The 21,679-nt window shown below is 32.9% G+C and overlaps 2 protein-coding genes and 1 non-coding gene across 3 annotated transcripts; 1 reads left to right on the forward strand and 2 right to left on the reverse strand.

Moving 5' to 3' along the window:
• The first annotated feature begins 10,321 nt into the window (after window positions 1-10,321).
• Window positions 10,322-10,395, forward strand: TRNAI-AAU. Its single transcript has one exon. It is a non-coding gene; the product is annotated as a tRNA-Ile (tRNA).
• Window positions 10,396-11,036: 641 nt separating this feature from the next.
• Window positions 11,037-14,244, reverse strand: LOC106348222 (aspartyl protease family protein 1-like). Its single transcript, XM_013787919.3, has 10 exons — window positions 13,714-14,244; window positions 13,484-13,619; window positions 12,656-12,891; window positions 12,341-12,565; window positions 12,118-12,253; window positions 11,978-12,051; window positions 11,799-11,898; window positions 11,651-11,708; window positions 11,480-11,551; window positions 11,037-11,388 (listed from the first exon to the last, which is right to left on the reverse strand). Exons 1-10 carry the CDS (start codon window positions 14,016-14,018, stop codon window positions 11,195-11,197), a joined length of 1,536 nt encoding a protein of 511 aa, XP_013643373.2. The 5' UTR covers window positions 14,019-14,244; the 3' UTR covers window positions 11,037-11,194.
• A 6,117-nt stretch (window positions 14,245-20,361) lies between these two features.
• Window positions 20,362-21,593, reverse strand: LOC125575866 (NEP1-interacting protein 2-like). The gene is made up of 4 exons (XM_048735029.1): window positions 21,196-21,593; window positions 20,904-21,073; window positions 20,672-20,842; window positions 20,362-20,568 (listed from the first exon to the last, which is right to left on the reverse strand). Exons 1-4 carry the CDS (start codon window positions 21,341-21,343, stop codon window positions 20,446-20,448), a joined length of 612 nt encoding a protein of 203 aa, XP_048590986.1. The 5' UTR covers window positions 21,344-21,593; the 3' UTR covers window positions 20,362-20,445.
• Window positions 21,594-21,679: the final 86 nt, after the last annotated feature.

Below are 21,679 nucleotides of genomic sequence, written 5' to 3' on the forward strand. Positions count from 1 at the left end.
CTTCTTTTGATATCCCAGAATTGATTTGCTTTAATTTGAGTTGTTAGATGTGACCACGAGGAGGCAAATTCAGTAGACGAGCGCTTGTCATTTCTTTCATGATACTGAGGACAGTGACTTGAAAATGCTTCAGAAGGTTAGTTTGATGAGCTGTTTTTTAATTATTCGGAGGATATGATATAGATATATTCGGTGAGGTTTGAGGAGTTTAGATTTCTGAGTTTCGTATGAAAGTGAAACATTTTATCGAGCTTTGATTTTAATGAGACTGTTGAGTTTAGAAACTATCAGTGTTGGTTATTGCTGTGGAGTTTCTAATATATCACCTCTTTTGTGTTGAAATCTCCCAGAAAACAGAGGTGGTATTCTTCTTCTTGAAGGTAAAACATAAGCCAAATTGAAGAGAAGTATCAGAAGAGCAAGGGTTGCAAGATAAACCATTCTTTCGCTTCTATTAAGAGAAACCATGTCGTCTGAAAAAGACAGAAACGTCTACCGAAGCCTCTTCAGTTTGCTCTGACTCTACACCGACAAATATATGAACTCATGTTGTCTCTCAGTTCTGACTCATGCCCAACTCCCCCACCACAAATTCTTACACAACAATAGACAAGGATAGAACAAACTTTATCTGATCACCGCCCATACAGGTTTGATTGATGGACTACGCCCTACATACTACGACTTCACATCAAGAGGTTAGAACTTACCTACCATTCTTCTCATGTTTTTACAGCAATTCACCATGAAAAGAAATTATGAAATATATTTTTTGGTCAATATTGCAGGCTCTGCAATAGTTTCAAATTACATAAATTAAATGTAAATGTAAATCATCAATACAGCTTCATGCACTCCGAACCAAGGTGATTTTAATCCCTCCCTAAATTATTCACTCTCTATTATATAGAGACAAGTCTGTTCCACTGTGTAACGTGGTGATATATTCATACTTTCTTTCATACAAGATATTCAATTGATAGTGAGAACTCAGACACTATACAATTTATAGCAAACGTCATCCCCAGTCCAGCACCAACCAACGCTGATTCTCCACAAGGAAGCATTGCTTACGGAATAATACTCACCGACATCTTCCAAAACAGGTGAAAATCTGAAAATTTCTTAAGAAATATTACCTCATATTCCATTGGTAGGAAATATTGTTCCCAAGTACCAAACAAACACATTTAAGCTTCACTTGCTTGGAGCCAGTAAGTTTCTGTGTTTTTTTTTGCTTGGAATATTGCTAACTATAAAGAGCTAAATATAAAGAAGAAGATCTTTACAGTTTATCAAATTTTGGGTACTAATTCTATCTGCAAAGCTCATGTTATTTCTTATATATAACATTCATGTTACAGGCGATCCAACGGACGAAAGGTATGAGAAAATAGAGACATATCACATCTTTTATCACGGCCTTAGAGAAAGACGTGGGCAAGAAGATCCAAGAGAAAGATCAGGAGATGATGACCAATGGTTAGAAGTGTTGAGAATAACTCATAGGAGGGTATACGCATCCATTAGTTAGTGTATGCTGTAGGATGTTGATTTAAATAGATCCATGACTAACGACTTTCCCAGTGTCTGAAACAGTGATTGTAAATGTTAGAAACTTAGAATCAATATAATACTGATTTATATTATTTTCTTGAGCATTTTGAATAAAAAATAAAATGTACTATATTCTGGAAGAGCAAGAAGTGCTCATTGAGCAACTTCTGAAGAAAATGGCTTAAAACAAAATTAATATTTACGTTTTGCGTTTATAAGAAAAAAAAAGATCCTAAAATACACCACAACCGAAAGCAATTACTTACAAGTATTATGAAAATTCGAAACTTATAAAAAAAAAATTGGAGAACACAAAAACTTAACTAATCAAAACAATTTCCTGTCATCATGTGTTTCGTATGTCCAAATTATTTAAGTTAGAATAAATTTATTTCTAAAAAATTGAAAAAAAAACCTATTTAGAACTGGTATTTGGTTCAGATTTTTTCAACCATAAGCTTCACCCCTCTTCCACGTGTATTTTTATATTATATATTTCCACCAAACTTCGGGCTACTGTTAAGTACTCTTCATGTTCTGTTTAGTAGCCCTTCAAGGGAGGAAGAAGAGATTTATAAATGGTATCTTTTAGTTTAAAAAAATCCATAGTTAGAACATAATCCGCGTGTAGGGCAGGAAAAAAACTTAATAAACATGATAATCACCAAACGTCAACTAAACACAATCTTTATATATAAATTAGGGTTTGAATCCCTCCCAGCTATGCCACATGGGATGCCAGCACAACAATTCCCTTTCTCAGCGTCTGACACGTGTCGAATAAATGAAACGCAGCGACTCATCACTTAAGTTGCGTTTTGTTTCATCATGGGCCTTCGTGTTTTTATGAGCCCTTCTATCCACTTCGTATTGTTTTTTTCTTGAAACCTCCGTTGAATAAATAAATTATGTGGATGTGACATGTGGCACTATGGTTTTCTTTCTTCGTTCATATCGTCGATGGCCCCCTTAAATCATCTCATTAAATTATTTATTCCTCTTTAAATCCAATCCACACCCCACTACGTTACAATAAATTCACCCAAGCCTCCTCCTATTATTTACTCCTATAAATAGGAATATCGATTTTGATAATTCTCATCACTTCATCCAAATCATTTCTATCTCTTGCTTCCAAACTACTGCGCTTCAACGTACCAGAGATTTTCCAATACACGAATCAAGGTTCGATTAGGTGGGTTTAGAACCCGAAACCATGAATGGACGCGTTGATGTGGCCATGTGGGAGTTTGAGAGAAACAGAGACTCTAATCGCTGAGACATGAGATAAGAAGCCACTATCCGATGGTGAGCGGCTTGAAACTGAGATAAATGGTAGAAATCTTTTCATTTGTGAAAGTCACATCCAGTCTGGTGTAGTTTTGTGTATTAATACTGCCATGGTGAAGCATCTCAGGAAACAAAAATAAGAAGGACAAGAAGAAGATAATCAATCGTTTACAGAGACAAAAAAATATAAAAGATGAAGAGGCGTGGAATCTTATATAATAAATAGAAAAATATCTATAATTTTGATTTTACCCCTAAAAAAATTGAATTTTTTAAGAGAATTCGAAAAGTCAATGAGAGAGAGCGAGAAAGTCGAAAGACATGACTAGGAGAAATAATAGAAAAATGTTTTTATTAAAATGGTGACGTGAGGAGAAGAGTGATCACAGATTCACAACTGTAGACATTCACATGCCACATTGGTATCCTCTTGCTTTAGTTTGATCCACAAAATTACAATGGTACCATCTTTATGTGTCTTTAGTGTTTAGTTTGATTTCAATTGCAATTCAAATAAAACAAATGCTTTCAAAAAAGAAACTGTCCGAACATATAGTAGGATGTATTAGTTGATAAAAAAAAAGTGAGATTTATTAATATAGCTATTTTACAAAAAAAATAAGAATTACATGTAAAAGTAAATGCAAAAATTAAAAATTATTATTAACAAAAATTAGCTAAACAGAGATCACATTCAAATAAAATAAATGCTTTCAAGAAAAAAACTGTCAAACATGTAGTAGGATGTATTAGTTGATAAAAAAAAGTGGAATGTATTAATATAGCTATTTTAGAAAAAAAAAGAATTACATGTAAAATTAAATGCATAAATTAAAAAATAATAAATACTTAATTACAATTAATGTATTAATATAGCAATTTTACAAAAAAAAAATATAAGAATTACATGTAAAATTAAATGCAGAAATTAAAAAAAATAGCTAAACAGAGATCACATTCAAATAAAACAAATGCTTTCAAGAAAGAAACTGTCCGAACATATAGTAGGATGTATTAGTTGATAAAAAGTGAAATGTATTAATATAGCTATTTTACAAAAAAAAATAAGAATTATATGTAAAATTAAATGCAGAAATTAAAAAATATTATTAACAAAAATTAGCTAAACAGAGATCACATTCAAATAAAACAAATGCTTTCAAGAAAGAAACTGTCCGAACATATAGTAGGATGTATTAGTTGATAAAAAAGTGGGATGTGTTAATATAGCTATTTTACAAAAAAAAAAAAGAACTACATGTAAAGTTAAATGCAGAAATTAAAAATAATAAATACTTAATTACAATTAATGTCTTAAAATATACTCATATTAGATAATAAATGGAATCTAAAACACATAAAATTAACAAATATTAACGTTGAACTAAATAATTTAACAAAATGAGAAGCAGCTTTTTTCGAACTGAAATCAACTGAAAACGTAATCTACTCAAACCCTAATGGAAGCTATTTATAAAACTGAAAACATTTAATTATAGAGAATACAGAAACAAATCGAATGCATTTGTATAAGTATACGATAAACACCATTTTCATATACTAAGAAGATAAAATAAGGAGTTCAAAAAAAAAAGATGAAACAAGAAGAATCTCAATTTGAGTGAATGCTTTGACGAATCTAATTAAAAAAAAACATATGCATTTTTTTTTTGAAGTGATAAGAGCTTAGAGAGCCTTCCCTAAATCACTATGAAAATATTTCTCTATCCAAAACGGTCATGTTTTGAGATGGACGCACATTCTAAATAATAACTCATTCTAGGTGAAACCATAATAAAATGTATTCATATGACACCCTACAATGAGAGAGCTGCAACTACTTTTTTATTGATCAAAAACAAAAATATGACACCCTACAAAAAGTAAAAGTAAAAAAGTCTTACCAACATAGAAAATATTAAATACATTTGATAAAAATATTTTGCATATGTATATATTGTTTTCAAGCATTCATGAATAATCCACTTAGATTTTGTATGAAATGGAATTGAAAAAAAGTCCAATTTAAATTTATTACTGAATAATAGGACCGTTTGAAACGACTTCCAAACTCTTCTCCAACTTACTATTCTTTTTTTTTGTACCAATATTTCTTTACCTTTAAGTCTATGGATCACTCAGACAGATTTTTTTCATACTTCAAGATTTTATAAAATTTGAGATTTTTCGTGAAAAAATTCAAAAGACAAAAAAGCAAAAGAGAAGAGAAAATTATTTGTTTTCGAAGTAAAGAGACATTTTTTCAACTTGAAAAGGGCTGAGTTTACAAATGATAACAAACTTTCTTTACGATAATACATTAATACTCTTTTATTTTTCGAATCTAACTGTAAATAACAGCGAAAGATAATTTATGGAATCAAAGAATCATATTTAGATTAAGGTTACAACTAATAATTGGATGTTTCTTTGTTAAAAACAGTCGAAGCAACAATCACTATAAACTAAATTAAAACAAACTTTAAAACAAAGTATAATACTCATATTTTATAAATTTTAATAATTAATTAAATTTATGATTTCTAATCTAGGTAATCGAATAAATAAATAAAATTTCGTGATAAAAATATGCAACTATATTTATTTTGTTAAGAATGACTTAAACATTTAAAATATAATTTAATTATTTGTATATTTTTTGTCGGCCCGCCCTACGGATGGGGTGTGCATTATATGTTGTTAGAGGTCCTAGAGGTTATGACGTGTTATACACGGTAGGGGATGTGGTGTATAAAAAATTCAAAGAAGCGTGCTATGCACGAGGACTACTTGATGATGATAAAGAGTGGCATGAGGCAATAGAGAAGCCATCTTTATGGGCAACCGGACGGCAGCTGAGAAGACTGTTTGTGCTTATCTTGGATTACTTGGAAAGTCAGCGGGTTTATCGGACGGTCGGACGTAAAACACTGCTTTTAACTGGACTAAAATAAATATTATAAAACATATATAAAATATCATATACTTTTCTATAATTTTCTTAACATACCCCGCCCGTAGGGCGGGTTTACCCTAGTATAAAACAAAAAAAAAATTAAACGATAAATAACATTCCGAGCGAAGCTTACTTTTATGACAAAATGACCATCATATGACCATCAAACCTTTGACCATCCATCCACTTATTTTTCTGACAAGGTACAACGATTTTATGACAACATGTTTATTAGCTGGAAACTTAGAAATTTATTATGTAAAAATTGGCGATCAATGGTAGACTATAAGTTCGGACGCAAGACTATAAGTTCGGCGATCAATGGTAGAGTCGCATTAAGAAAACATTGCATGGAGTAGTTAAAAAACTTAAATGTTACTCAATCACTTTACAAGCAATGAAAGGTACAATATAATGTCATCCGAACAACATCAACAAGAGATACAAGAACTGTTATTTCTATAAGCAAATGATTAAATTCGCCTACTTCAACTGATATGTGGTGAAGCACTTTTTATTGTTTAACATTTGAACATCAGATCGCAATTACTTTTATGTACTTTAAGAATAACAATAATTTTTAGATTTATGTTGGCCACAAATATTAAAAATATTATTACTCTTTTACAATTGCTTTTTGTCTAACTTTTTTTCTCAAACATATATACTACATAAAATAAACGTTTATACAATACACTAAAAAACTCAAAATGTTAATCGAAAATCAAACAAATATCTAATAAGGAAAATTTATACGACTCGAAAAGAACAATTCCACCACACTATTACAATTCAGTTCCAAAGGGACCAATAACAAACATGTAAAAAAACAAACAAATAACATATGTGGATAGCACAACGGCTGCGTAGCAAACACATGCATTTACATGTTTTTTCTTTTAGAATATTAACTTTAATTTATGTTTTAAGTACTATATTTAATTTGGTGCAACTATCAGCTATTTCTTTTATTTTTATTGAATCGATCAATAAAAATAATTTATGCTCATGTCATTAACCACTATAAAACGGATCAGAAAAATAATTTTGAATTCATTAGAAAATTAAAAAAATGAAGCGCTTATGCTTTCTATACCACTGTGGTTTCAGGCCAAACGTTTCCAAGATTTGATCGAGTCTTTATATACCTCACGTCTCATCAACTTTGAGATGATTACTAAGAAGGTTCATCATGGTGATGATTGGTGGACTTTAACTTCATTTATTTTTAAAACACTAATCCTAACCAATCATGATATATCTTTAATTTTAAAGCTTTGTTGCAGCTTCTACATCTTTTTTTTTTTCATGTTTTACTTTTTTTTTTAAAGCTACAATAATAAAAACCACAGTATAAATCATACGGCTATATTTCTACATCTACGGTTCAACCGATTCAATATGTCGTCACTTGTTTAAAACAAACTCGTTTGTTGAGGACACTTGCAGTCATGGAAAGATCATAAAAAAAAAAAGAATGATTCGCTCATTTGTTCCCTCTCTTGGTCTTATAATCTGAAGAAAACTCACTTACCATGAGATGATGTGTGATTCTCATGTTTAAGATTTATCTCTTTTAGATTGGTCTAAAAAGGATTTCCTTTTGGTGCTAATAACATGTTTATCGTCTTTTATTTGATTGATTTTAAGGAAAAGAAAAATAAAAACGAACAACCGTCGACTTTTAGTAACGGTTAGATTTTAATAATTTTTTAAAAAAGGAAAAAGGAAACAACTATATTAACGGCTGGATATTTGACGAAAAAGGAAATTAACAACTACATTAATAAATGATCAGATCTTCAAAAAAGGAAATATATCCATTGCACAACAATAATCGAACTTTAAAAAGAACGGAAAAAGGAAATAGAGCGGGTCCCATTTAACAACCTATATAAACACACCGAGTCCTAGGGTCCTAGGGTATAAAAAATAAAAAAAAAGACAGACACTCTCTTCCTTTTTTCTGCATTGATTTTTCTTCATCGTTACTGCTTCCTCGCTTTCGTTCTCTCTCACTCTCTGTTTCAAATCCAAAGCCTAGGGTTTTGCAATGACGACAGCAACAAGTATGGGTCGTGACCCGTTGTTCTTGTCCTCTTCCTTATCAAAATCTGATCGTGCGGCAGCGATAAAGATTAGGTTTGCAGATATAATTGTCAAGTCGAGTAGTAATAAGTCTGAGGCTATGATGACGATCAGAAGAGAGAAGGAACTTCTTCAGCTTCAAGAAAAAGCCATGATCGAGGAAAGGATGAAAGTCAGACAAGAGGAAAGGCTTGCGGTGCTGAAGATGGAAGAAGAAGAAAAAGCCATGATGGAGGAAAGGATGAAAGTCAGACAAGAGGAAAGACTTGCGATAATCAAGATGGAAGAAGAAGAAGAAGCAAGATCATCAAACTGTAAGTTCGAACAGGATCATCCCTTGTTTGCCCAAATAGCCGAAAAAGAACTGTTAAAACTCATTGGTGGTTCCCGCAAGGCAAGAGATCGATCTTTACTCAAAAAGTCTGGATTGGTTTTGAAAACTGATCATATTGATGATGATCGTCTTTATGATCTTGAGGAAGGTGAAATCTTTTAGAGTACTAGTATTATCCTCACAATTAATGATGATCTTCTTGATGATCTTGAAGTATTTTAGAGTCTAGTATTCGGACAGTCTATTTTTTTTCTCTGTTTATGATGTAGGAAACATGTTCTCTCTAAAATCGTGTAGAATTAATTGTTTGATAGCTGATTGGTCTTTTGTGTTATAAAAGTCTTGAGTTTTACTTGTCTTGTCTTCTTTTTGACTTGCTTTCAAACTCGTTAAACCCATTATTTTCTTAGTCTTCTTGGCTTCATTATGCATGACAAATCACTTGGAACATGTAAGTTGATTAAGTGACGCATCGTCTCCATAAATCATGACAAACAGTTCTTTTACAAACTAATTCTCTTTGGGATTTATCCAATTTGATTGACTAGATAACATCAAGTTGATTTGACTGCTCAAGCTTTGAAACAAATCTAGCTATAGTATTTTAGTATCCTAAGGGATGAGATTATTACAAGAGATGAGCTTAATTTGACTGTCAGTTGTTGCTAATTCCTTTTGTGTCTTAAGCATATGGGAGAATAAGCTCTTCAGCTTCTTCTTTTTTCTTTCTAAAAGTCATTGGTTAAGCTTCTCTTGATGTTTTTTTTGACATTACCTTACATTTGTTGGTTCTGTTTTTGATTTGGTCCTTTGTATGGCTTCTCGTGGTACTTCACCATATGCATGTAAGCAGCCACTCAATGTCTTCTGTTAAAATTGGTGTAAACCTACCTACTCTGTTTCTAACTTATCATGCTTGACTTCACTTTTGGATTCCTGCTGCCTGAATCTAATTATTGTTCGTCTTCTGTCTAACTGCTTATGTTCATCAAATGTGGCAGATCTTCCGGATGACAAACACTTCTTCATTGACCACTCTGGTAATACATTAATTTTCTTTCAAACTGTTCTGTTTTACTCCCTTCCTGAATCATTTTGGTATGTCTTCATCATTTACTGTAGTAATATTCGTTTTAACTGTGTCAACGACATTAAGATACATCAGTACTATTTCATTTGTTTTCTTCCTTGAGCTCTCAAAAGCAGCATCACATTTCTTAATAATACACTAGATTTTGACCCGCGCTTTGAAAGCGCGGGATTAACCTTCTTGCATATGAGTCATGAAACTTTTATCTTTTTACATGTTAGATATACCAAATTTAAAATAGTTAGAACAAAAGAGTCATAGTATTCTCTTATCATATTGTATAAGAGTATATAAGTAGACATAAAATATTTGTATTCTCATTTTTTCTTGAACTGATTCTTACTTACATTCTCATTTGCAAAGATGATTTACATAGTTTCGTCTGACAATAAAATGTACTAGATTTCATATGTATATATTCTAAGGTCATAAACCCATTTACGGCAGATCTAACTTTAGCTATGTTATAGGAAGATATATTGTTCTGAAATTGGTATAAACACGAAACCGAACTTTCGTAGGAGTTGCAACTTAAGTGAGATATTGTATCTTGTCTATGGTAAAGTCTTGCACAGATGACAGATGTAAACTGAATATTTTCGTAATGATATTTCCTTAAATAATATAGATTTTTGATTGCAAAACTTTAATGCATTAATGTTGAAATAGGTTTAGGAAATAAATGATGCGTACAATTAGGAAAAAATTGCTGCAATATGGTTGGGCTATAATTTATGTTCGTTTTGAATTTTGAAAACATTGGGATTTTTTTTTGTCACTAAAAACAGTGGGATAAAAACTCCTTTTTGATTGGTCGAATTAATGGAATCACAAATTATTATTATTTTTTTAAAGGAAAATAACTAATGGCAGAGAGTTGTAAATACCTTGAAAATTTAATGGTAGAATCCTAGTAGAGATTCTGCTTTAATAGTATAGATTCTCAAGGTTGCACATTTACGTAAGACTGTATTAGTTAATATTAAGTCGAGTAGTTGAACATATTGGCCCATTAGCTCAGTTGGTTAGAGCGTCGTGCTAATAACGCGAAGGTCACAGGTTCGATCCCTGTATGGGCCAATTTATTTTGTTTCCTTTTTCAACATTTTTCGTTTGGCAGATATCGAAGTCTTTCTCTCCCCTTGAAACAACATGCAGTGTATCATCTTCAATTAAAAACGGCAAAGCATCTTCATCAAAAGAAGTATGTATCTATAGAAAACAGTATATGGCTCTTCAAATCCAGCTAAAAACATCCAGGCCTGTCTATGTGATATAACTGTGCATCTACAAAGAATCACATATATATATATATATATCTCCGAGTTATAATGCTATCTAAAAATGCATATAAGAAAACAATTTGTTGGTCATGTCAACAAACTCTCTGAACCAAAGCTTTGAGGAAATCAGAATGGGACAGTGAACGGCAACGCATGTAGTTCGACTTAATCGAGTAGTTGGCCACACCATCAAACTGCTTCCATTGATGCTTGAGTGATTGCTAATTTGATGATGTCTTTTAGCATCAATTCCTTCATGAACAACCCACAGTTACGTTACTTTATCTTTAGAGTTGGTGAGCTTGTTCTCAACCCAACGTGCCCAGTTATCAAGAATTTCAAAAGATAATATACATTTTTTGTGAACATTTTTATCCTAAAACCGAATATTCGTTGAAAATGTTGAAGTGATGTATCTAATATTTTAATTAACGTTAGTAAAATCAATTATCACACTATATATATACAAACATAAAACAAAAAAATACAACTGTAGTGCAGTATGTTTTGGTAATTTTAACCCAGCTACCTTCGAAAGAATATAATAAGTTGTGTATAGCCCCAAGATGGCTAAATGTGTATAGTATATATTATAATCAAAAGATGGCCAAAATTGAGAAGTAGAAGAAAGAAAGTGAGAGCGAGAAAGAATAATAAGAGGAGGACGACGTGCTTGGTCTTTGAGATGGTATATTAGTTGCCTCTGGTGCAAACGACGAAGCTGGCGGTCTAGCCAAGGAAGATGAGCGGTTCGACGGAAGCGTCCTGGCCGAGGTCTCACCGGTGTAACCTTTAGCCATGAAAGTAAGACTCTGATTAGAAAGGAAAGTAGATAATAACATGTTGTACAATGAATGAAGAACGTGTGATAAGGAACTCACAATCAGATTCTTTCCAACCAAGAGTCAGTTTCTCACGATCAAAGATGATGCGATAGCCAGTCATGAAGTTCTCTGCATATTATTAAAAAAAAAAAAACAAATGCGATAGAGATCATTATGAGTTTAGGCAAACTTATTTTTGGTTTTGAGTTTTTCCAAATTGATACTTACGTCCGATGATGCTAATGTCTTCGATCTTCATGATGGCTAAACAGTAGACATCTGTGTCCTGAAAACATTACAAGGACGGAGAGACAAAGTTTTACTTAAAGTGTAATGGCAGACAAGGAACAGAGTTTCGCTGGCCTAACTAACTAACCTTCATGGGGAAAACTACTAAGGGGTGATAAACATGATATGAGCTCCCGCCTTTCATTGTTAGATTCACAGCTGGATACTCGATACTGTCTTTGCTTGGGCTGTAAGTTAGATGTAGATCCAAAAGTTATTATGAGTAACATTTTAGGGAAACGGTGATCCTAGAGTAAAGAATGCAACCTCAATGCATAACAGTACTCGAAAGGCAACTTCGAATCAGTTTGATAACGTTTGTCCATAGCTTGAGAATTAAACTGCAAAAATCATAACAGATTTATTATGATTATGCCTCTTAATATGCGTTGGTTATGTGGACTTACACTTTCTGAAATAAGAGCGTAAGCTGCATCAGTCAGATAAGTGAAGGAGGTTCCAGAGTCGAAAACAGCATCAAATTCAAGATCATCAGTGTTTCCTCCAACGCTTATTTGAGCGACGGTGATATTGTAAGTAGGACTGGTTAAACAGTAAAAAAACAAACATAGTAAGTAGAAGTAAAATTCAAGGAGATGGACCAATTAAGTTCAGTGATCCCTTGCTTACTGTGGTTGTCTTATGTTCAATGGTGTTTCTCGTTGGTCTACGCTACCTTTATCACCAAAACTGATCCTACCAGCTCCATCCTTTCCAAAACACATTGAGAACGAGTTTGCTGCGATTCCATCCTTTGCTAATACGCTAGGAACCGATATGTCATCCAAGCCAAGCCCGAAAAGACCATTTGGAGCTGCACCATCGTGGAATACACCTGTCTGAACTTGACCACATCTGCTCCAGCACAAAGGTTTAGTCTTGCCGATATAATAGATAGCTTTGAGAAACATTAAAAGTTTCTTCTTCAAGGAAGAAAGTACTTACCCCAAGGTAATTCGAGCGGGAATAGCTTTGGAGTTTTTCTCATTTGAAACTAAGTGAAGAACATCTTCAACCAAGACTCCAGTAGAAGAGGTACCGTTTGAAAGATACCGAATCTGGTATGGGCAATTACTATTTGGGGAAGCGCATCGATCACCTCTCTTGCATAACATGCTATTGCAAGGAACTTTAGAACTTGTTGACGACGCATTAGGGCTATAAATATTGAGCTCCAAGCTCTGTTCAACAACGAAAATAAAGAACTCAACAACTTGAAGATATAAAAAATGACTAAAGAGATAGCACATTACAAATCAACAAAACAAAATCTTAATCACTATATTATTGAGATTATAGTGAGTATAAATGCATAATTTATAAGTCCATGTCAGATTTAAGAGTATTTACATTGGATTACTCTATTTTCTTAATAGAGTAATTCAATAATGAAGTTGATTTTCACTCTAAAAATAGAGTAAAAAAAAAGTAAATAGATTACTCCATTTGTGGAATAAACTCATTTTTACTTCATTGTGGAATGAAAAAATGAAATAGAGTTGAAACATTTCTTATTCCAAACTCCATTTTAGATTAAAAAATAAGTGGACTTGGAAAAGCTCTTGGTGTTGAAGACTTGGTCAACAAAGAGCTGCCTAATTCAGATTTCTATCATGTGGTTGATATTTTATCTCTTACACAAGTAAAGTCAAGTCTCATTTAGAACAAAACCTATCAGACTCATCACAATCTCGACCAAAGAGAGCTCAAACGAACAAATGATACATAAGCAATATACTCAAATAAATAAATAAAAACAAAAGGAAACATTACCGAGCCACCAGGTGCTTTGAGTTCACGGACACAACTAGTACAATCACAGGGCAGCCAAAACAAATCACTTCCAGTGTCTAAAGCAACCAGAAACCAACTAGACGGCGTTCCGACCGTCACATTCGCGTAATGCAAACTGTACACACAAAAAATAAACAAAACATCTCCAAGTCTTTTAACAATCTCATTTCAGTAATAAAAACCACTTAAAGCTAAAGACAAAAACTTACAATCCTAGGCCGTTCACACGAACAGTTTCATTTCCGTCAGCGAAACTGACGAGTGGCTGATCTTGGGTTGCGAGCCTGCGTCCTCTGATTAGTCGATCTCGATGAGCCATCACTCTGTAGTACTTAGAAGAGTCTCGATGAGGCAGCCCATCTCCCGGCAAAACGCCGAGGACCTGGTCTGAGAAACGGTGGTGAAATTCAAACCCAAATTCGCCTAATCCTTCACATCTATCCAGTCTCCAGCTCGAAACAAGCAGAAGAATCAGACCCGCAAACGTAATTCTACAGCTTGAGTACGAAACCATGGCGGTTCAGAAAAGTACTCCGCCGACAGCGAAATATATGTAAAGCCTCGGTATGAATCTTCTTTTAGCTAAAGGATCGATGAGAATTTTTGATACGAAACCAGGACGGCGAGTTGTGTGAGGAAGTGTAGGAGGAAGCAAGAAGTTTCAATATGTTCTGTTCTGTACTCTGTATCAACTTTGAAGTCCTCCAAAGTACTAAATAAAGGTTTTTGATATATTATAAATTATACTCTCTTTCAAAATGTAAATGTACTATGTTTTAAATCAATGTATAACTATTGAAAAGTTATTTTTATCAAAATGTATCATTAAATATAAATTAAAATTTTATTTAATCAGTGAAGAAAATAGACTATAAATAATTATTTGATATTACACTTTTATTAGATTTAAAATTTGTCTAAAAGATAAAAATATTTGAGAAAATTGCCAAAAGAGAACAAAAAAATCAGGTTGTTGTTACTTTGGTATAAAACCAATTTTGTTCATTTTTCTCTTTTTACCTTTTGTATTTCTGAAAACTAATGAAATAAATAATTTTGTGAATCAAAAAAATTATTAAAAATATAAACAATTAATAAAACATCCATATACACAAGCTGGTAATTTTCTTTTGTTCAAAAACTTGGTAAATAAGATTTTTAAAATACGTTCTACTAAAAGTAGAATGCGTCTTCTACGAAAAATGGTATAGTAGAAAACGATTTCTAAAATAAACACGTTCATCTACTTCTTTTAGAACGCCCATTTTACTATTTACTAAATTTCTAAAAAAGAGGAATGCGCATTCTACTAATCGTAAAGGTATCCACTTTCTTTCCGAATGCATCTTCTACTTTTATAAAGTATTCTAAATTTCGTGAAATATGTTTTCTACAATGTACTCTTATGTCTACTCAAAGTAGAAAGTGTATTCAAAATTTTTATCATTCTTCTAAACTTATAGAAGTCACCTTCTATGGATAAGAATATCTGATTTTTTGCGAAAATTAATGAAATTTCAGTTAAGGAAATATTCTAAAAATCTCCAAGAAATATTCTAACTTCCTAAAACGTGTTCTGGTCGATTTTACTTGAAAAAATTAAATAAAAAAATGATTCTCTTTTCCTTCTTCATAGATATCAATCTATGGTTTTTCCATAGTTTTTTTTTATTCTTCTCACAAACTTTTGTTTTCTAAGATGCATATCTATACCTATTTTTTTTATTGCCTTTCAACTGTTTTTTTTTTCCTTTTCTCCATTAACTTTTTTTAAAAATTCAAATTAACTTTTAAATTATGTTTAATTAGATTAAATATAGGATTAGTTTTGGAATTATGAAAAAAATTATACTAATAAAACAACTTTATGTTGGTTTTATACCAAGGGAACAATAACCTTATTTTTTTGTTCTCTTTTAGCAATTTTCCCAAAATATTTTACATATTATAAAATATCAAAAGCTATTTTATTTTGAAATGGAAGGAATAGTAAAAAATGACAGAAAAATTCCTTCTCGATATGGCAAAAGTCAACGTGGAAGTCCTCGAACGGGATCCAGAGTCATCCTTCTGTGGAATATTCAAAATTTGTAATACCACTCTACATAATGATCGATTGCTACTGAGTAATAGCGCCATTTACGCCATTAAATTGTTTTCTATTTTATGAACACGCCAAAATTCAAGACCCGAACTGAATCCGAGTTGAATAAATACATGAATGATTCTTTTAGGCAATGTTTTTAAACCCGACCCGGACATTGAACCGGATGACTTACCGGATAGCTGAATTACTGGGTCGACCGCGGGTGAACCGCGGATTAATAAATTAATTAATTTTATTATATAATAATATATTAGCTATGAAAATAAATATATAAAAACTAAAGTTTAATATTTTTTAAATATTTTTTAAAACATAAAATAATAGTTTGAATATGTATATATTTTATGTTTAAAAAGTATTTAGAAAATACTTAACTTTAATTTTTATATTTTTATTTTCATTTGACATACAAAATATCAAAAAATAATTTAGATTATTTAAATTTTTCTGTAACAAATTAAGAGTTATGACATCTAAAAAAATCAAGATATAAAATTCATAAATATTTAAATGTCTAATGTGAATAATAAAGTAAACTTCAAATTCAAAATAAACCAAAAGTAAAAGATCATTGTAATAAATTGTCAATATCGGAAATGAACTAACACCAAATCACATCAACTAATGGTTCTCTCTACCATTGTTGACTTCATTTTCTTCAAGTGACATAGTGAAATCTTCATCAAAATCTAAAAATTACAAATATAAAACTGAAAAGAGAAAACCTAAGTTTTTTTTGCCAACATCTAACTTCTTAATTGGAAACTTAGAATATAAAACATAATCTAAAAACTAAAAAAATGATGTAAAAGTTATTTATTGGTTTAACCGGTATCGGGTTCCGAGTTTTAGTGGGTTTTGCGGGTTTTTGTGGGTTTTTAAATATTGGGTTTTTCACAAAATCCAAACCGGATTTTTTCTGGGTCACCGGGTTTACCGGTTCAACCGCGGGTCTTGGTCGGGTTTCAAAACACTGCTTTTAGGTGATAGAAACTGTACTCGAACATAAAGTGTTATTAATTTTTTTTTGTCGTCTAAAAGGTGTTATTAATTGAATTCTACAAATAACTCAAAAAATCCAATGTCTTTTGAAAAATCTTTCATTAATAGCAATTGCTCCAAACAAAATTTGCCATATAAAATGACATAATTTTTTCCTGTTGAAACTTTCCAAATCTTCTCCTTTAGAGGATTTAGAGATGGTAACTAATTCATTTTTCAGTATCTTTTCTATCTCTTGCAAACATGTATCCTGATTTGACTGCAAAATGGCCTGAAAGTGAAGAATTCTAACACTATCCATCCTGATTGGGAGTCCTGCTGATATGTAAACAGCACACCAACATTATATCGTGGGGTTCTAGTAGGCTCCTGAGTTTTGAACTATCCCAATCATTCATGACTGGGTCTATAAGGTCGGAGACTTTTAAGTTGGGGTCGTAGACTTGTGGCATGATAGGTGGTCTTGTATGTACATCTGGTATCTATGGGTCTTCCTAACTAAAATGTGTTCCCTAATTGTTCCGATTGTGCGTCTAAGACCTTAAGTGAACAGTTTTTTGCTGCCATAATATTCCTCCAGCCATAAGATGGTCTCGAAGCCTTAGGTGCTTTGCATGTTTTGCATGTTTTAAGGCGTAACTCTTGGTAAATTACAATCATTAGAACTGAGATTCTTTTCTTGGCCCATTGCTATGTTCACGTTCATCTGAACGAAATGTTGATGTTGAAAATAGTTATTTATACTTTGGTGTAACATTTGTTGGTATTTTCCCAGTTTTACTGGTAAGACATCAAAAGGATTTTTGAAATGTCTTATCCGAGGCTTATGATAGTGTTCACTGAGATTTACTCAATATTCTAGAAGCATAGGATTTGCCTCTGGATTTCAGAGAATGGATTGAATAGTGCATAACCACGACATCTTACAGTGTAGCGGAGAACAGAGAGCTAATGGACAAATAAGTTCGTGGGTTGGAAAGTCAAGAGAATCAACAAAGGTCTCTCTCATTTGTTTTTTTTTTTCGATCAAATCTCTCTCTCATTTGTTTTAAGTGTCATAAAAAGACATAATTTGAACCGGAAAAATCACCGCCATTCTAACTCTCTCCAAGTGAACCAAAGAACATTTCCGTCACTAACCTAACTCAGCACTACATACCTAATAAAAGATGGATACCAAAAAGAAAAATAAACAGAAATTGATTGATTAAGAATTTAAGATTACTCCAGCTCAATTTTTTTGCCGTCTAAAAAGTGTTATTAATTGAATTTCTACGAATAACTCGTAAAATCCAAAACATTATGTAACTTATGTTTTGGATTTAACCAAAATGTACTTACAATTTATTTTGAATGAGGACTCCATCTATGTGCAATCCCCAGGACAAGCACATAAGCACTTGATTTAGCCAAAGCATTTGCCAATACTTTTTAAGTGTCTAATTCACAGCGCCGTCTTAACCAATATAATAACCATGGACGAAACATAGAATATGAACCTTTTTATAAATAGTTTCTATATTTTTCTTCACTACATTTCTTTTAACTTAAACTCTAAGACCTGAAACCAGTGTTTTGAAAACTGGACCGGACCGGCCGGCTGGACCAGACAGGCCGGTCGAACCGTAACTTGGCCATCTATTTGATTCCGAATTATACTAAAAAACGGACTTGAGTTAAATTGGCAAACCCGGTCAAAAACCGATAAAACTCGCTAAAACCAGTGATCAAAATTGATATTAAAATCATATTTTTCAAATTCAAGTATTTTTAAAAAAAGTTATTATTTTCATTATTTTATATTATTTTAAAAAAGTTATTTTTGTTTTCATATCATTTTTAGATTCTAATAATTATATAAAATTTTATAAACATAATTTTATGTTATACATATAATAGTTACTTAATATAAAATTTAATTAAAATTTAAAACCCATTGAACCAGTTGGACCGATCCGACCATTGATTTAGTTACAATGTTGAATCCACGTCTGATCCGGTTTTCAAAACACTACCTGAAACAAATAGAAAAAAATATCTCAAAACTAATGGTGAATGTACATATTTTTGATTTTTTTGTCATGTAATAAATAAATTAGGTTTACTTAATTATGGAGGTTTTTTTTTTGATAATTTAACAGATTTAAATGGATCTTTAAAACAACAAAAAACAATTTTTGATCCATGGACCCATGGCAAATGTCCATGTTGCCATGGGTAAGAGCCGGGGCTGCTGCTTCATGTAATCCAATAATTGCCTATCTAAAACGTTATATTTGCCTGAAATTCTCAAAGAAACGCACATAGAGTGTGAAAGTTAAGCCAGCAGTAACAATTGTTGGTCAATCCTCAAGAAAGGCGGACAGATACAGAAAATTTTGGTTGGTTAAAATAGCAATGTGGGTTCTTCTTTATTTATTCTGCATCCAAATTCAAGTCAAAACACTAGCCAAGATTAAACATTTAGTACATGTCATATTAATTACGATTGGGTATTGCAGTCTGGTGCTGGATAAAGACAAACCGTAATGAGTGTTGTTACTTCACACACACACATACACACCGAGATTTTAAATATGATCTTAAACATGATTTAGGTCACTAGCAAATCTCATTAAAGAGTAATATATATATATATATATGATGTACTTGATTAATTTTGGGTACACCAGACAAGAATCTAGTACCATTATTTGATGGATTTGGTCCCCTGACTTGTCTCTGGTCTTGGGACGTCGAAAAAAGCCAACCATCTAATTTCTGGCTTTAATGGAACACAACACAATCCTTTTTTTTTGGACTACGAACGATTATATTAATCTAAAAGTCGAAAAGGCTGAAACGGTTACAACAGGAGGTAATCTCGATGGCAAAACGATAAACGAAAACTACAACGATACAAAAGATAAAAGTCTTAAAGGGGCAAATGTATCCGTAAAGATGCTTCCCTGAAACCCGAAACTGATATTCCTAAGAACATACTCAAATGGGAATATGAACCGACGATGTGAGACCTAATAATAGGGTTTGAAAACGGTTGATCAAGACCAACCATGCTGACTTGAGACTCTCCTTTACTTGAATTAGAGTGAATAATCTGATGAGAACAGAGGAAAATGAGCACGTCCCGGGCTCCCAAAGGAGCTTTGTAGGAGGTGGATGCTGTTGACTGGTAAGAGCAGTTGAATAACTCCAATACCATAGCCAAAATCAAGCAATGAAGTAGAGATTGTGTGGCTTTTACTGGCTGAAAAAACATGTAACATTTCTAAATCAAGCAAACCAACACAAATTTGGGCTATGTCATGTGAACCCAGTAGTCTGACACTCGACGGCTGACAATGAAACGGCAGGATGCATCAGTGAAAAAGTTGTCGCCTGAGGTATATGGAGGGGGGGTTGAGTCGCTGGTGGAGGGGCTGCGGCGGTTGATTTAAGATGAAGTGACAGTGCAAAGGAGAGGGAGGCGCAATGGGGGCTTTGGTGTCGAGATGTTAACTCCTTTACGGGAACTCGACGGAAGGGTGAACCTGGTGGAGCAACGGCAGCATTAAGGAGAGAGAATGGCGAGAGGCGTGGAGGGCTGCAACTCAGAGGAGGTGGGATGGTAGGAAAGGAAACGGCCGCCAACTGAGAGACACACGGATTTCCACGAAGTGGATACCGTGAAGGGCAACGTTCATCTGCTAAACATAACATTAAGAAGATACGTCCTCCCGTAAATTAGACTGCTAGTAGTAACTCTGAGGGGATGTAAAAGGCAACTGTTATAAGCAACAAAAAAAAAGAAAACTGCAAGTTACAAGAGAGTTACGAAGAGAGAGAGAGAGAGTTAAAAGTCACGTCTACATAATGGACAAGAACGGTGCTCAAGGAACCAACTGTCAATACACGGTAAGTGAAACATGTGACGACAACTAGGCAAGATTCTAACTATTTCACCACGTTGGTAATCCTGCAATATCACACATCAAGGACAATAACAACAAAAAGAAAACCATCAGTTAGATCTGTGATTCGACATAATAAGCTAAAACTAAACAAACTGATGTCAGAACCTGAAGACAAATGGAACAGGATTCTCTGTTCCCAGAATCATCTGCGTTATTGTTGCCAGTGATTGTCAACGTTGAGCCTCCTGTCTCGAGTAGACTTATACGCTGCCGTATAGCAGGAGCTATGCGCTCCCGTACGAGTGTCCCGCTTAGAAGACTAACAACGACATCATGCTAAAAAAAAGAGAAAAACCAATCAAATTTTCATTTGGAAACAGAGCAAGTATTGCCTCACCAAGTAGACAAGGCATGACTCGTCTAATCTCCAAAGTTGGATCGATGATTGAAAGACCTCGATGGAGACAACAGCTCCATAAAAGGCTCCAATCTCTGCTCCTCTGATGAACCCGCTCTCAGTTTCTTGGCCTATCAAAGCTCCTGTAAATGCCCCTAACAACGTGCCCACTAAACATGAAAAAAAAGAAAGAAAAAAACAGTTTTCATCATTGACTTTAATCGAATCCAACATAACCTAAAAATATCGAGCTTTTGAGGTCAGGATAATCTAAAAAAAGTGAAAGACGAACCTAGTGCGAAGAAGAAGATCAAGTTTGCGGAGATAATGGTACCAAGAAGAGCGGAGACGTGAAGATGACAAGCCTCTTTCATCCGTTCGACGACATTCCCAAGAGAAGGAGTCGTCGAGAGAGGATAAAACCCAGATTGGAACGCCATGTTTTGACGAAACGATCTCAAATGTGAAAGCAGAGCTTCATATAGGAGGTAGAGGAGAGTTATTTCCAATATATTGTGGATACATTTTTATTTCTATATTTTACAAATTAATTCTTTTTTGGCTATTAGAAACATTTTATAAATTACAATATTATTTAAATTAGTTAAATCTTAAGTACATAAAATTATGTAACATCATAGGAAAACAATAATACATCAAAATAAGTTTAATCATTAATATTAGTATATTTATGCCAAATGATTAAGTAAAGCATTTTTAAATGAGAAATGAAAATATGTATTTAAAAATAATTTACAAATAATAATCAAATCCAA

Source organism: Brassica napus, chromosome A6 (genome assembly GCF_020379485.1).
Source record: "Brassica napus cultivar Da-Ae chromosome A6, Da-Ae, whole genome shotgun sequence".
Taxonomy (NCBI): Eukaryota; Viridiplantae; Streptophyta; class Magnoliopsida; order Brassicales; family Brassicaceae; genus Brassica; species Brassica napus.